General features: G+C 37.2%; 1 protein-coding gene across 1 annotated transcript in view; it reads left to right on the plus strand.

Annotated features, from left to right (window-relative positions):
• cplx2l (complexin 2, like) overlaps positions 1-13,268 on the plus strand; it is a 36,001-nt gene extending 22,733 nt beyond the window's left edge. The window contains exons 3-4 of the mRNA XM_041785717.1: positions 5,002-5,180; positions 11,694-13,268. Coding sequence (XP_041641651.1) covers positions 5,002-5,180; positions 11,694-11,885 — 371 coding nt within the window. The 3' untranslated portion in view covers positions 11,886-13,268. The remainder of the gene's footprint in view (positions 1-5,001; positions 5,181-11,693) is intronic.
• Positions 13,269-15,277: the final 2,009 nt, after the last annotated feature.

A 15,277-nucleotide genomic window follows, 5' to 3' on the forward strand; every position in this document is an offset into this window, starting at 1 on the left:
GGCTCCTGTGATATTTTGACAATACTGAGCTTGAAAAAATGTATTAAGTTAACCCTTTTACAGGATATCATTGTTTTGCTGACAGAATCAAAGGTCAAAGAGAATTGTATCTGCAGATAGTGAATCAGTTCTCTGCTACAAACACTGACTCCTCATTGCTCCAAGAGAAGCTCCCATTGCAGTGTTTGCTCATCAGCAACTGACAGGACATAAACTTGGATGCAAGCTGTTTCCTAGCAACACAACTGAGATAAAATGAACTCTTTACAGTATGTATGTGTATGAAGGGTGAATGCAGATTAAAGTTTCCAACAAATAGCCAAGACTCACACCTGAAATAAACTGCTTTCTAACAAACTAGTTGTCTGTTTTCAGGCATAGCAAATATTTTTCATATGTAATGTGACCCTCCACATGCTTTTACACACACTGGAATCTGCATAGCTTCCATACACACATGAAAAGTAATCTCCCAAGAACTTATAATTGGGTGCTAAAAAAAGGATTCAGTCATTATTTATGTCTGCATATGTCTATATGGACACTGGCTGTACATGAGCACTTTTAGCTCTGTTTCCTCTCACCACCTTTCTCTCTCACAATTGTAAAAGAGAAAAGATTTCACTGTTGAGTTGCACATTGCTACATCAGCTTCTCTGTGCTGCTTGTTGAATGCTGACACAGCAAGAGCTCAGTTTACTTTGCATTTCTCTCTGAATATCCTTAAATCTGTCTCTACTGCTGTCGTGTCAGTGGCTCTTCAGTGTCATTGACCTTCTTGTTTTCATTCAGTTTCCATCCTTTTCTGTAGAGCATTTTCACCTTTGCAAGTCAAACAGTGGCATGCACAGAGGAATAGAAAGCACTAAATGAATATATATATTTAAAGCCTCTGTTAGTGGCCATCTTCTTCTCTGCAGCCATTTTGGCTCTTCGTTCAAGCTCCACTCTTTAACAGTTTGTCATGAAGTCTTACAAAAGTTTACTTGTGGTCAAAGTTCATGAAAAGGCTTAAAAAACAGGTATAAACAGGTAAACGCTTTTAAATAGGCCAAACTGAGACGAAAAGGTCAGCAGAGTAGGCAAACAGAATGTGGCAAACATTGAATAGGAACGGGGTGATACATTTATACAGTTTGTGACTAATTGTGAGCGTAGGAACAGCTTGGCAGGTGGGTGGGGTGGTCAGGTGATTGGGAATAGAGGGTTGGGGTTTACTGCAGTGCAGTCTGAAGTGACAGAATCTAATTTGAGGGCAAATATGGCTGTATTACAATGGTAGGGGTGTTCATACTAGAGATTTGACCTAGTCCAATCTGATAGGTCGGACTTTACCTGAAGTTGGCACTTAGTTCACAATAGACACTGCCAAATAAATGCTTAAAGGAAGGAACAAACTTTTTAAAAATTAAACATTATATCTACAGTAGTGTTTAATCACCTGGATACATAATTTGTTTATTATAATCTTATAATGAGACTTTCATTCATATGCAGGGACAATGATGATGCAAAGTCGAATGAAATGCACAGGGACATTTTCGATAACCATAAAATCTGGATCATGAGTCACTTGGTATGTAAGTGGCAGTTTGGTTTTGAGATCTTCCAAGGGTTGAAAAATAGTGTATGATGATTCCTATTTCATTTGGCAAAGTCCAAAATGTGCAGTTTTTGTGCACCTGTGTCGCTCTTTTAGAACCTTCTGTTCTTGCCATATAGAATTTGTGCATCTACTAACTGAAACAGTAGTTAAGCTCACATCAGCTCGTTGGCCTTACTGAGGAGGACTATATAATTTGGCTTTTTGCACACAAAATTAAAAAAGAGCCTCTTTAATGTCAAATTGAAAACAGATTTCTACAAAGTAATGTCAATTTAATAAAAACATGTAATGTAAAATAAGTGACTGCATGAATATCTGCCCCCTTCAAGTCAGTATATTATAATTGCATCTCCTGGCTGCAGCACTGCAATTTTACTCCATTCTTCTTTGCAAATAGTTCAAGCTCTGTCAGGTTGCATAGGGATCAGGTGTGAACAGACCCTTTTCAAGTCCAGCCACAAATTCTCTTTTGGATTGAAGTCCGGGCTTGACTTGAGCACTCCAGAAAATTTAACTTCTTGTCTTTAAACCATTTTGGTGTAGCTTGCTGTTTGCTTCTGATCATTGTTCAGCAAAATATTTCATACAGGGCTGAAGTCACCTTTTTCCACAAAGGGGAGGCAAATTTTTCTGAATTGTGCAAGTAATTTTTAAACAAAAAGTATTTCTGTTGCCTCATTTTTGCTTTAGCGCATAATTTCCTGTTATTTTTATATCTTTCTTTTCTGTTTTTTCTTCATCACTCTGGTGCTCATCCCTTCTCATCATCCTTCCCTGTCCTCTGTCTCTCCTGTCTTCTATCTCTGCGCATTTTGCTGCAGTTCATTTTTTTAATGCTGATGAGTCAAAATACTAAAGATACCGGGGGCAGCTGCTCCGTCTTTCTTTCTTGGATGTTTGCTTTCTCTCCTCAGATGCCCTTTGTCTGCTGCTTAAACCTTTCCCTTTTCCGCCTCCTCCTTTCATCCTTTACACCTCATTTCTTCCCCTTCCCCTCTTTCAATTTGTCTCTTTCTTCTTGTCACTCCCTCCATTTTGTACGTCCCTCCATCTTTCCGGCTGTCACCCTCTCTCCCTCTCACAGAAACTGTTCGGTAATCCCGCTAACTGGAACAGCTCAGCTAATTGGACTCAATCCTTCCTGACATTTTCATTCCCTTCTCATGCGCTCTTGATTTCCTAAATATATTTTGTTTCTTGAATTTTCCTGACTCCCTCCAACCCTCTTCCCTTTTTTGCTTTTCTTCTTCATCCTCTCTCCTCCTATCTCTTCCTCTCTTTGTCCAAATCCCTCAGTCCACTGGCTCTTCTGTTGATGTTTGCCGACAGCTTTCCCTCGTTTCTCTTTACTTCTTTGCTACACTCAGCATTTTCCCGCCGTGGTATCACGAGGCATTATTTCACCGGCTGTACCTCCTGCAGGGACAGTAAGAAGTCTTGCATAAGACATATTCCAGTGTGGTGTTGTGTAATAGTCAAAAACTCGGATTCACACTGTAACTATGCAACTCTCTGACCCTACAAAGTGAACTCACTAGTCAGTCTGCTTTCATGTCTTTGAAAGAGACATGATGTGGAGAGAGTTCAGCTATTTTTACAGTTAAAGTGCTGCATTATGCTGCCTTCTTTTAGGAAACCCTCAGAAATTACTCTACAGTTGAGGGCACAAAATTCACATTCAAAAGGATGCTTTTAATCATAGAAGATATGAGGACTCATGAGGACCATATAAATTAGAGGGTAGTTTATTTTTGTCAGTGTGTAGTTTCCCTAAAGCTGAAAAACCAAGAGCAGAGATATCTGACATGGATTAAACAGTGCAAAAGATTGCATGAACAACGGCAGTGATTTGGTTTGGATTGCAAAGGGCAGTTTATCAGGTTTGGTCTACTTAGAGGCATCCTAGCACTGACTTTACCACATTTTGTTCACTTAAAAGGCCACCAAGAGGGCACGCTAAATCAGGCCTGAGGTTCTATGAGCTCCAACATACCCACTAGGTGCTGTAATGTTTGCCTGCAATTTTTGATGATTGAAAACAAGAAATTATCCGGTCTTAGTTGACTTACATTTTTGTCGAAGTGGACTCATTACTGGTATCGATACTGTTTTTTTTTTACCCTGTGGAAGTTTCTAGCATCATAACAAACTTAATTCTTGGGCTATTGTTGCAGCACTGTAGTTTTTAGTATGTGAAAGAAGATGCAGTAGAGGAGATGAAGAGCACTGACACTGTGCTGTCATCACTGATAGATGGCAGTAGTAATTTGACAAGTGAGAGTTCATCAGCAAAAACCACAAGCAAACAATGAGCAGCCCTTCAGATGCATCATTATCCTCCAGAAAACACTTGATAAAAATGGATTGGTTTGCATGACCGGAGTGTAAATAGAATAATGAATTGAATTCTGGGCAGTTAGGAAGTGATAGGAGACATGAACAACAGTTGGTGGAAACCTTTAAACACCATATCCACTATATTAAGTTCTTTCTTTTCAACTTTTGTTTTATTTATACCTTTATGTTATTTATTTTCATATTTGTTGTCCCACATTTTATGTTGTATTTTCACAAAATTTGTAGTATTACAATTTTTAGTATTACTCTATTTAAAAAAGGAATAACAATAAAAACCACTGAACCAAAAAGCCTGGTTTCAACCCTCCATGGTTAATGTTTGAAGCAATTTTAAATTAAGTCTCTGTCTTTAGATTAAAGCGCTGTTAAGTTCTAGTCACATTAGTCTCCAAAAACGCAAAAACATTTTTAGTCAATAGAAAGTCCTTATATTTTAGTCTTTACTTTTTGTCAAGGTTTTTTCTGAACTAAATTTTTTGCCCTATTTGGAAAATAATATAAACGTAAAACACTCATAGTTATACACCACCATTACTTGAATTAATTTAGAATATCTTGAAGAAAATATTGACATTTTATAAATTCACCAGTGGAGAAACTTGGTGAATTTTTAACAGCCCAGCTCTAAAATTTGGCTCATTTAAGTTTCTTTTATGAAAACCAAACTTACTTTTTGTCAGTTTTTATTACCCAAAATCTGTGTTTAGCTAGTCTTAGCCTCATCTTCCACATGGAAAAAAAGGTTTAGCTAAAATTTTTAGTCAAAGAAATTAACTCTGTGTCTCTCCTAAGTATTCCTTAGGAGGTACAGCTGTAAAGAGTGATCAGCTGCAGAAAGGTCTTGGGTGATTTTGTAGGAGATTGGCCATATCGATCAATACACCACAAATTAGTCAATATGAAAAATATGACAAAAAGGTTCCTAAATATGGCTCTATAAATTCTGATTACATTTAAAATGTTTCAAAACTTGAAAGGCATCAATGAAACATTAAATCAAACACTGATTTGTATTTCCCATTTTGTCTGTTTCTCAGGAGGTCCTCCAGATGTGGGCAAGATGCTTGGTGGAGAGGAGAAGGAGGAGGACCCCGATGCAGCCAAGAAGGAGGAGGAGAGGCAGGAGGCCCTGAGGCAGCAGGAGGAGGAGAGGAAGGCCAAGTATGCCAAGATGGAGGCTGAGAGAGAAAGAGTGAGGCAAGGCATCAGGGATAAGGTACAATGACACAGACACGGAAAATGTGACTAAGTGAAAAACTCTGTCATTAACACATCAAATAAATCTGTCACTGCTGGGAAACTGTCCAGCAAGACAAAGAAAAAAGACAAACAGAATATATCTAATATTAATTTTTAGTCTTCACGAACAGAAAATCCATGGGCAAAAATAAGTAAATTTGTGTTGCATCCATGTGAGATGTTCTGATTTCTATCATTTTTGTTGCCTCTAAAGACATCCTATCTCGCTAAATGACAGCAAAACTCCTTTTATACTAGAACTGTGTTTGAAATAAGACTGCTTTGTTTTCTTTTATGCTATTTTTAACTATTATGAAATAGATCAGTGGAACATGACAAAAGGAGCTGTAGAGAGAGGGAAGTAGAGAGCAGAAGATGAGAAAAGCTGTGTTTAATAAGAATACATTTGAATATTTAGACAGAAGGAGGAGGTCGGGAAGAGGACGGTGTTAAAAATGTAAACGCCTTTCTAACAATAGCTCTCTGCAGAAAGACTTCCTGTTAGGGATGTAACGGTACACTCATCTCCTGATGTGATACAAATTAAGATTTTGGGTTAATAATACCATTTTTCTTTTTTTTGTATGAATATCTAATTTTCATGAGATTGAAATACATTTATGAATAAATATGATTACTTAATTTCAGTTCTATGATTATAATACATGTTATATAGATATACCGTATTGTATGTCTCTGTAAATATGCGTATTCCTTTTAATTTTGAGTTTTTGAAGTGACTAATAAAGACATAAACATTGCAGAATGTACCCCCTGTTGATCAGAAAGAGTATTGCATTGCTATTTTGTCCAGTTGATTGAAATTGTTCATATTTATTCTATTGCCTTGTGAGGTATCACAACATCGTTAATGGATAGTAGCTGTTCCAACACTGAAAGTAAAACCGAAACATCAGGATAAGTAAGAGATTGCTCTGTAAGGGTTTTTGTTTTTATTCAAAGATGACAGTAGAGTGCATGGTGTAGGAAATCACGGAAAAGGAGTGGAGAAAAGAGCTACAGGTCCAATCTAAATACATCAGCAATCGGTAATCATTAAATGATAGCCTGAGGGCCACATTAGGCCCTCAAAGACTTCTCATACAGCTGCCAGAGGATCTATTCAGATTTCACCACCACTCCTTAATGTCTCATTTCACTAAAAAAATGAAAAATAAAAAAATTACTTTAGCAGATTTCTCAGTGGATGAGTCAAAAGTCATCTGTGCCTTGTGTTCCCCTGTTTCCTTTTCAATCCATAACAAGTTCATTTTTCTGTGGATAATTTGATGCCATCATTTTCTATCTACCTATAAAAGCAGGTCTGTATCCAAACAGGAAGTCAAATGCTCTTAGTCAAAGACATAGAAAGCTATTTCTATTTCAGCCCTACAAAATAGTGGAATTTTTGAATTCTATTCAATGAGGCAATTATTTTTATTTTTTGTCAGCCCCAGTCATAAAAGTCTAAACAACAACCTCCAGCATTAAAACGTATCAAAGGATTACACAGGTATATCATTTCTTTAAAGAACTATACCCCAGAGTTTTAGATGAAGTGTTTCTACTCTATTCTTTGAACATCATGGACAGGGCTGGCAGGGAGGTAGGCTATGATATGGCCATGTAGAAGACACGGTTTCAACAGCCCAACATTACCCACAATCCTAGAGGTTCACAGTGTCGTCTCTTCATTTGTGCCGGTACTAGTGAATTTAACCGTCGATTTTCAACAAAAGATGGTTCAAATGGAGAGACGAGGATATGTGGAAGACAAGCATATTGTCAATCTTGTTTCACAGAAGACATGGTTTATTTGTGATCTCAGGCAACAGTACTACATTACCCACAATCCTAGACTGTCCTAGCAACATGCTGATTTGTGACATTGCAAATTTTGAGTCTGGCCACTACTCTGCAAAATTAACGGTCATTAAAAAGCCACTGTTCAACTGTTCAGCTCTGTGGTGATGGCAGACGGCACCACATACCGTATGTTACATGACACCAGATCAGCCAGTAGAAAAGAGTTGTAGTGAAAGATTTCAACATGTACAGACCAATATTTATGAACGTTTTTCACCTGAAATGCAGAATTTGAATATTTGTAGGAATCTTGAGTAACAAGATTTGGACCCTAACCCATCAACAGTACAACTAAATCCTCATATACATAGGTCTACATCTGAAAAAAAGTGGTTTGAAGATTTAGTTCATCCTTAGCTAGTATGATAAACACATACTTAATGGTCCAATCTTGGTCAAAGCTGCAGTTTTCTGCACCAACTTCCCACTTCAGGCTCTTTGACAGTACAATTTCCCTGCCTGAGAATCAAAACAAAAGTTTTGTGCCCTGCATGAATTTTTCACCAATCACAACACAGCATTAGCATCAAACTCAGTGATGGAGAGCATGAACGGACCTTCAGAGCAAATATTTGTTTAATTTTAATTTTAAAAGTCTGGCCCCCACAGTGTCTGTCAGGAAAAAAGCTGGCCCTTATTCAAATTTAGTTGATAACCCTGGAGCTAGGCCATCTGTGTGGATTTATACTTAAATATTTCTAATAAAAGAGCCATATCCTGGTTTAAATTTGTTTTGAACCGTGTTATCTGATGTCCTAATAACAATATCAAGTCTATCAGTATGAGTGTAATGTGTATTTTATCTTCACAGAGTTTGCTTTTAGTCCCTGCTCCTCTAACAGTGAGGCCGTGGGGCTGCAGTGATTATAAAGGCTGCAGTACACAGTGAGTGTGAGAGAGCATTAGAGGCAGTCTGTGGGTGGGGCAGCTCTGAGGGGAATACTGCAAATCTGCCAGATGAAGAAGAAGCATTCCTTCACGGGCTTCTCACCTCCTCCATTCTCCTAAGTTCTCCCAGAGGAAGACAGAGAGCGAGGAACAACTCCCAGCATGCTCTTTACAGAAAGGTTTCTGTCAGCCTCCTCCACGGCTTTATTCCTCTGTGCCAGATACAGTAAGAAATGTCTATATTGTATCAGTGGTGCATTTTTCTTTGGAGGGGGCTGTACTGACTTTGAGTTAGTTTTAATCAATAAGCCTTTTAACGTTTTCATTCGTTACATTATTGTCACAGATATCACATTTCCACTAAATTTAACAAATCAATGAAAAGCATTTTTTAATCCAGTGTTTTTTTTAACCATGCGGCCATTTATGTTTCATTTTCTCCAGGCTAATGGCTGATGATAACCTACAGTATACCGTTAATCTTCAGACAGCTCTGAAAGTTTATGCAAAGTATGACAACTCATTTTTCTTAGTGATACCAAAGACAACACCCTAAACGTAGAGCCAGCATAAGATGGTGAAATCGTCAATAATACAAATTTATTTAGCAGTGATGTAACAAAGACGTTACTGAATTATCTCCCCGGGGAGGTCGTTCTAAAGCTGAGGGGCCCTGACAGCAAACACCCTATCTTCTAGTTTTGAATCTTGACTTTGGAACAACCAGAAGGCCCCAGCCTGAGGATCTTAAGCTGCGCTTTGGTTTTCAAGGGTCAGCATTTCAGAAATGAAAGCTTGGGCAAGGCCCATACAAGCTCTCGAAGTGGTCAATAAAATCTGAAAATCAACCCTTTAAGTGACAGGGAGCCAGCAAAGGATAGGAGTGATGTAGTCTGTTAAAACCGGTTAGAAGCCTAGCTGCTATATATGGAGATTTAGTTGCACAGTTGATCAGTTCAGGTCCAGATCATTAGGTTTGAACACAAAATTCCACAACCACTGCCCTCTACAGGTTGAAAAGTCCACTGCAACTCAGTTATTTTAAAGGTTTTCTACTGGCTGATTTGGTGCTGTCGTCGCCACTGAGCTCAACAGTTTACTGCCCACTTTTTCCCGACCATTAGCTTCACTTGAGCAGCCACAGCTCTAATCCAATGTAAACAAATACGATGCTGTGACACTCTAGAAGGTGGGTAATGTAGGCATTACTTTTTGAAAAGCAAAAAAAAGGCTGTCTTTTCTCTTCAGGTTTGGTGCCCATTGTTTTAAAGGGGTGTGCAATTTTTTTTGTTTGCCCTTGTCAAACAAAAGGGGTCTTTTGATGAGCACTGACACAGTGAGAACACCGAAAACAGAAACCAAAGCATACTGGTAAAAGGCAAGCTCAGACAGAAAAAAGGAGCTCAAACACAGTTAATGGCTTTTAGTTTCATTAGGACCAATGAAGGACTTTGTATGCACCATCTTTATGCCCTCTATCCTTTATAAAGCTACAACCTTATAACCAAGAAAACTGACTTTCCTAAAATGGCAGACACATGTAACACTGCACGATTAAAAATCCAAATTTAATGGATGCAGTACATTCCTTGTAATTGCATAGAACTTTGAACCATCAGCAGACACATCCCACACAAACTAATGTCAATTTGAATTACAGCCCAGGCGTGTGATTCTCAGAGCAGGGCTGTGGGCTCAGCACAAGTCTGTGTCAAGCTTTCAGGGCAGAGGGCAGCTCACATCTTAAAGCTGCATTAATAGAGGTTGTTTGTCCTCTGGGGAGAAAATAATAAAGCAGAGTGTTGTTATATTGTTGTAAGTGGACAATTTGGTAAACTTGTTCTTAGCTGCGTGTAAATCCTTAGTTATGATGATTTTTGATGAAGCATTTCCTTTCCTTTCCTTGGTTTCTGAAACATAGTTCTGAAGCCCATCAGTGGCATTTGCCATATTCTTAGTGGTTTCTGATTGGATTTTTTGTTTCTGAATTGAAACAGACAAAGAGGTGGAGGTGAGGGGGTCTTATTCTCTTGGCAAACAGCTACAACACGCTGGCTTCCATCATATCAGCCATAACCCTTATGATGTTTAACTCTTATTCTTTATAGTAGAGCTGCTATGATGGTAAAAAAATATTATCACAGTAATTTTAACTTATATTGAAATCATGACTATTAAACACCATTACTAACTTATGTTACATCTGCATTTGTCTGTGAATTTTGAATAATAAAGCTTAAGTAAGTGTTTGCCTTTGGAGATAGCAATAGCTTTGTAACACAGAGAGTTAAGATTTCTTGGTTTTATAAATTTTTAAGGACCAATTCTTTACAAGAAACATGTTTAGATATCTGGAAAATGATCTTTTTTTACATATAAAACAAAAGTATAGTTGCAGAAAAAACACTGCATACACTGCAAGAGTCAGAGGGAGACAGAGAGCTAGACCTTGAATGAATACCACCTAAAAATATAAACAAAAGCATATGCAAACATTTTTGTGATTTCTGACTGCTTTTTTTGTAAAGAAAGATTGAAAGGAACCCAAAGAAAGGTTCTTGCAGAGTGGCTGCAATAACAAAATAACTGTCCAATGACTAATTAAGAAAAATGACATCATTTGAAAACATGGGAAGTGTGATCATTGGAAAAAAAAAAAAAAAAAAAGAAATTGCGCTTTTATTTTGAAATGCATTCTGGAAGTGTACCATACCTTACATTCTAGAGATGTGTTGACTTTTAATACTAACTTTTGTTTGGTTGTTTTTGCTGTGAACGCTAAGAAGGCCAGAATTCTAGACCTACTCTAAATACCACTAATTATTTTGACTGTTGTATTAAAAATTCTGTTGTGTCTGATGATAGATGCTCAGTACACGCAAATATACATATATTGTGCTATGATGTCTTTTTTTTAAAGATGAAATAACAAAAATGTACATTTTAACCAACTCATGTAGAAATTTTTCAATATTGTCATCACAAACAGCAAACCATAATCATCCCCTCTAAAGACACCTGTATTTGCAATAGATAATTCAGCTAACACTATCAGAACAAGAAAATAACTGTATCTGATTTGATTATGAGACATTCAGTCCTGATCCAAATATATAATTGTTGTCCTGATCACTAGAAAGTTTAAGTGCAACTTTTCCGATAGATAATGCAGTGTTATTTCCACCTACTGTAATCAATTTTACCAGTATTTTCACCTTCAAAAGCACAAGCCATTTGCTTTTTTTGTGAATATGAAATGCTAAAAATTAATTCAGATAATTTAAGTTTTACCACATCAAAGCTTTACCCAGAAGAAATCATACAAGCCAAGCTACAGCAACAAAGCAAAAGACACTTGCTACATTAAGCATATAGTAATTCATTACATATTTTTTTTATCAATTATATAATCATTTTTTAACCTTTTCGTTATTTTTATATCAAACATTTGTTGTTTTAATGTCAATGCTAATTTTGCAAGTTTATTTGGAATTCTCTGTTCTAAAACAATGAACTTTAATTTGTAAATTATGAGGTAAATTTAGTTTACGAAACCATGATGAAATGTTTTGATGACAGTTATAGCTGTAAAATATAAAATGTGAAATCAGTTAAAATGATTGCCTTGGTCTTTCTAATGTTAAAATCTACTCCTGACTGATGTTCTCATTTCTCTCTGCATTGCCCTGCATAGGTTCTGAATATTTCTGCCTCTTTTTTTTCTTTAATCCACCAGTATGGCTTAAAAAAGCGTGAGGAGGCTGAGGCCGAGGCAGCCGCTGCGGCAGAGCAGCCTGCTGAGGGCAGCTTGACTCGACCCAAGAAGGCCGTGCCGGCTGGCTGCGGTGATGAGGAGGAGGAGGAGAGCATCATGGACCAAGTGATGAAATACCTGCCAGGCCCACTGCAAGACATGTTGAAGAAGTAGTCCAGTTAATGCTAATGTAAACTTAGCTTAGTCCAAGGGCTACATTCACAGGACTGAGGTTAAATCAGGGGTTTGTTGTGATCAGAGCATTAAAAAAGTGTAAGCAGCAGCGTATACTGTAGCCATTAGACTAAGCTAGGCCAGGTGGACGTTAGCTTGACAGATGCTAACCTTAGCTATGTTACAACAACAAAGCTAACAGCAAGCAGAGGGGCTAAAAACACAATGTTAGATGGTTTATCCTTCTATTCTGAGCAGTTTTAAATACCTTCCTCTCCTCTCTGTGGAAGCTGCTGAGCTTTCTCGCAGCACTGGAAAATAATCTCCCTCTTCACTCTTATTTGTACATAAATGAATACATTATAAGGCTCAAGATGGGCAAACAATCATGAAATATATGAAAATAATCTACTAACTGTGTGTCTGTCTCTAAAATAATAATAAAAATATATGTGATAACTTGATAAGCCATATTTTAAAAAGGAAATTTAAAGACTATTGTTGTGTGCTCCTAAAGCTAATGTTTTGTGTTCGACCATGTCTGATATTTATGTCAAACTTTTGCACACAGTGTTACACTTTTCTCTTTCAGACCTGTCGTCTGTCTGTGTGACACACCCCAACGCCCCGACATAAAGTGTGGTAACATCCATGTAGTGTAGTGTTAAAAATGTTTCTATTCCCCTGTTCAGTGCGTCTCCTTCTTATGTCTTGCATGCCATTTGTCTGGACACGTTTGTTGTGTGGATATGTATAAACTCACCCCCCTATCCCTAGTTCTTTATCATGCAAAAAATATTAAGGCAATAACTCCTAAGTTTGAGTGTGATTGCACTTCCATGTTGATATAACCTTTAATAATATCAGTAGAAGAAAAAATATGTATGCATTCAGGACTTTTAATTTACAGGATTTTAGAGTTTTCCTTTTGTTATTTCATTGTTTTGATGAAGAATGACCGTGTAGCCGTTCATACAACAGCCAAAACCTTAAGCTTTCAGCCATAAAACCAGAACTTACAGTATGTATACTCTTACTATCAGGATCTACTACTAAGAAGGGGATACTGAATGAGTCTGTTTGAATAAATTTGCTATCACTAAGTATGATTTGTGAGATGTGGTTGGAGATATTAACGTGAAAGAGGACTATTAGAGAAAGAAACCCCCTCCCCAGATACACTCACAGTGATGTGAATAGTGCTGTAGAGTCACAGATGTTTAAAAATAAGATACAATGTGACGCTGTGTTCCACTTATTGGTGGTTAAGATGTGAGAATGAGAGACAGACAGCGACCTGATATGCCATGAGCAATAAAGGATGATCATGTATGTTTCTGCCTGAACTTCAATAAAAACTTAAAACCTTGTTCACAGACATTAAAACCCACCATCTTCTGTTCTTAGTCCTTTTATTGTTTTTATTTTCTAGAAGGAAATACAGTGATTGATTACGCTGCTGTTTGCTCTTGATTTCTTGTAACCAGTGATGAAGCTTGTGTGAGGAGTTCTTGCTGGATGTGAGACAAAATGAAATCAACATTGGTGCCTCTAAATCAGTGGTTTTCAATCTGGGGTCCTGGCACCCTGACAGAGGGGGCACAAAAGATCCCAGGGTTTTTTTGTGTGTGTGTGTGTGGGTGTGTGTGTGTGTGTGTGTGTGTAAAAATAAATACATTTTTAAAAGAATTAGGTTCCATTTTTACAAAGAAACAAACAATTTCTGTTTAAAAGTTGTACATTTACATGGGAAAACCACGTAATTTCTGAGTTTACTAAGTCTTACATTTTGACTTTAGAAACTCAAAATTTTCAGATTTTCATAAACCCATCATAAATTTAAATACAGTGTAATGATATCAACTGGGGGGGGGGGGACTTGTATTTTGTTGAGGGTAAAAAGAGTCAGAACCAGAAAAAAAAAAAAATAATGTGCTTTAGCCCATTTATGAAAGGCTTTTTTTACTTTTTCAAAATAGTGTGCCTTAGTTTTTTCTGGTTATGACTGTTTTAACCCTCAATAAAATACAAAATACAAGTCTGACCCCCCCCTCCCCCCCTTTTTTTTGATATCATGAACTTTTCCTTGAGACCTGAGCACCTGTGTTTAATACTTAAAAATAAGTGAAAGCAGCACTCCTAAGCCATCTTGGCTTTTTTTTAAATCAACTTAAAACAGTGTAAAGTCAAACATTTACAAGACACCTAACTGAAAACTGGTTTGATTCTGGATTTTATCATCTCTAAAACTCATAGTTTTGATTCATGCACATGTACGACTTTTACAACATTTCTATTTCTTTTCACATAAATTTACCTTTTAGACTTGAGAATTTCAATATAATTTTTTTTCTTGAGTGACCCTAATCTGTCATAAAATTGACAGTTATTCATAGGTATTTTGTCAAAAACAAATCTATGTGGGCCCCTTACACTGGGATTTGCCAATGACAACAATTAACACTTATGTGTACTTTTCCCAGTGAGTACTGGGGGGGCTTAGCTTTTCTTAGAGTGCACTAACACTAGGTGATCTGTACTCATACCGTGCTATTTGAGCCCCCACCCTTGCCCCCCCTTTGGCCTGCACTCACACACATCCAGGCCTGAGCACGCATACGCCGAAGTCATCACACGAGCATCCACTGTTAATGAATTTGTATTGTTTAGGCTGTAAAATAGCAACCGATTTATACACTATCTGACCTGACACTGGGGTTATGTCACCTGACCTGGGATCAGCTACGTTAACTCCACACAGACAGGTACAAATACAGGTAGGGGGTTCCAGAGGGAAAAAGGTGGGGAGTCACTGCTCTAAATGACCCACAAAAACAAACATGACTGTCAGTGAGAAGATTGATAATTCCTTTACAGCAGTAATCATCAACTGGTGGCCTAAGGACCATGTCTGCCCCCAGAATGTTATCAAATTTACAAAATGTGAAAAGGAGGAAATGTGTTGTATTTAGGCTATCTTAAAAATTCCTACAGCTGTTAAAGCAACCCCAAAAACTCTTGACATTATCAAAATGACATTAACTTTTAGAGACCTTAAAGTTTTACACCCTCAAGGACCAAAATGGCTCGTTTCATATATTTAGCTTTGAAAATATTACACATTCAAATTTTTTAACATTCTTTTTCAACCAAGCCTTCCTTAACTAATAAGAATCAAGTATTCATAATGTTCAACAAATTTAACCTTTTAAATGCCAGGATCTGTCACCGTGCCCCCCGTGTTTAAGATGGGAAAAAGTTTTTAAAAATTGGTCATTTTCAATTAATACATGCAACACAGATTTGTTTTCATCCTGTCATTTGAGCCTGTTACATGTCTATAAATTTTGGTGACATTGATTTTAATGCATTATCATTATTTTTTGCACAAT

This window comes from Cheilinus undulatus, linkage group 4, assembly GCF_018320785.1.
Source record: "Cheilinus undulatus linkage group 4, ASM1832078v1, whole genome shotgun sequence".
NCBI classification, from domain to species: Eukaryota; Metazoa; Chordata; class Actinopteri; order Labriformes; family Labridae; genus Cheilinus; species Cheilinus undulatus.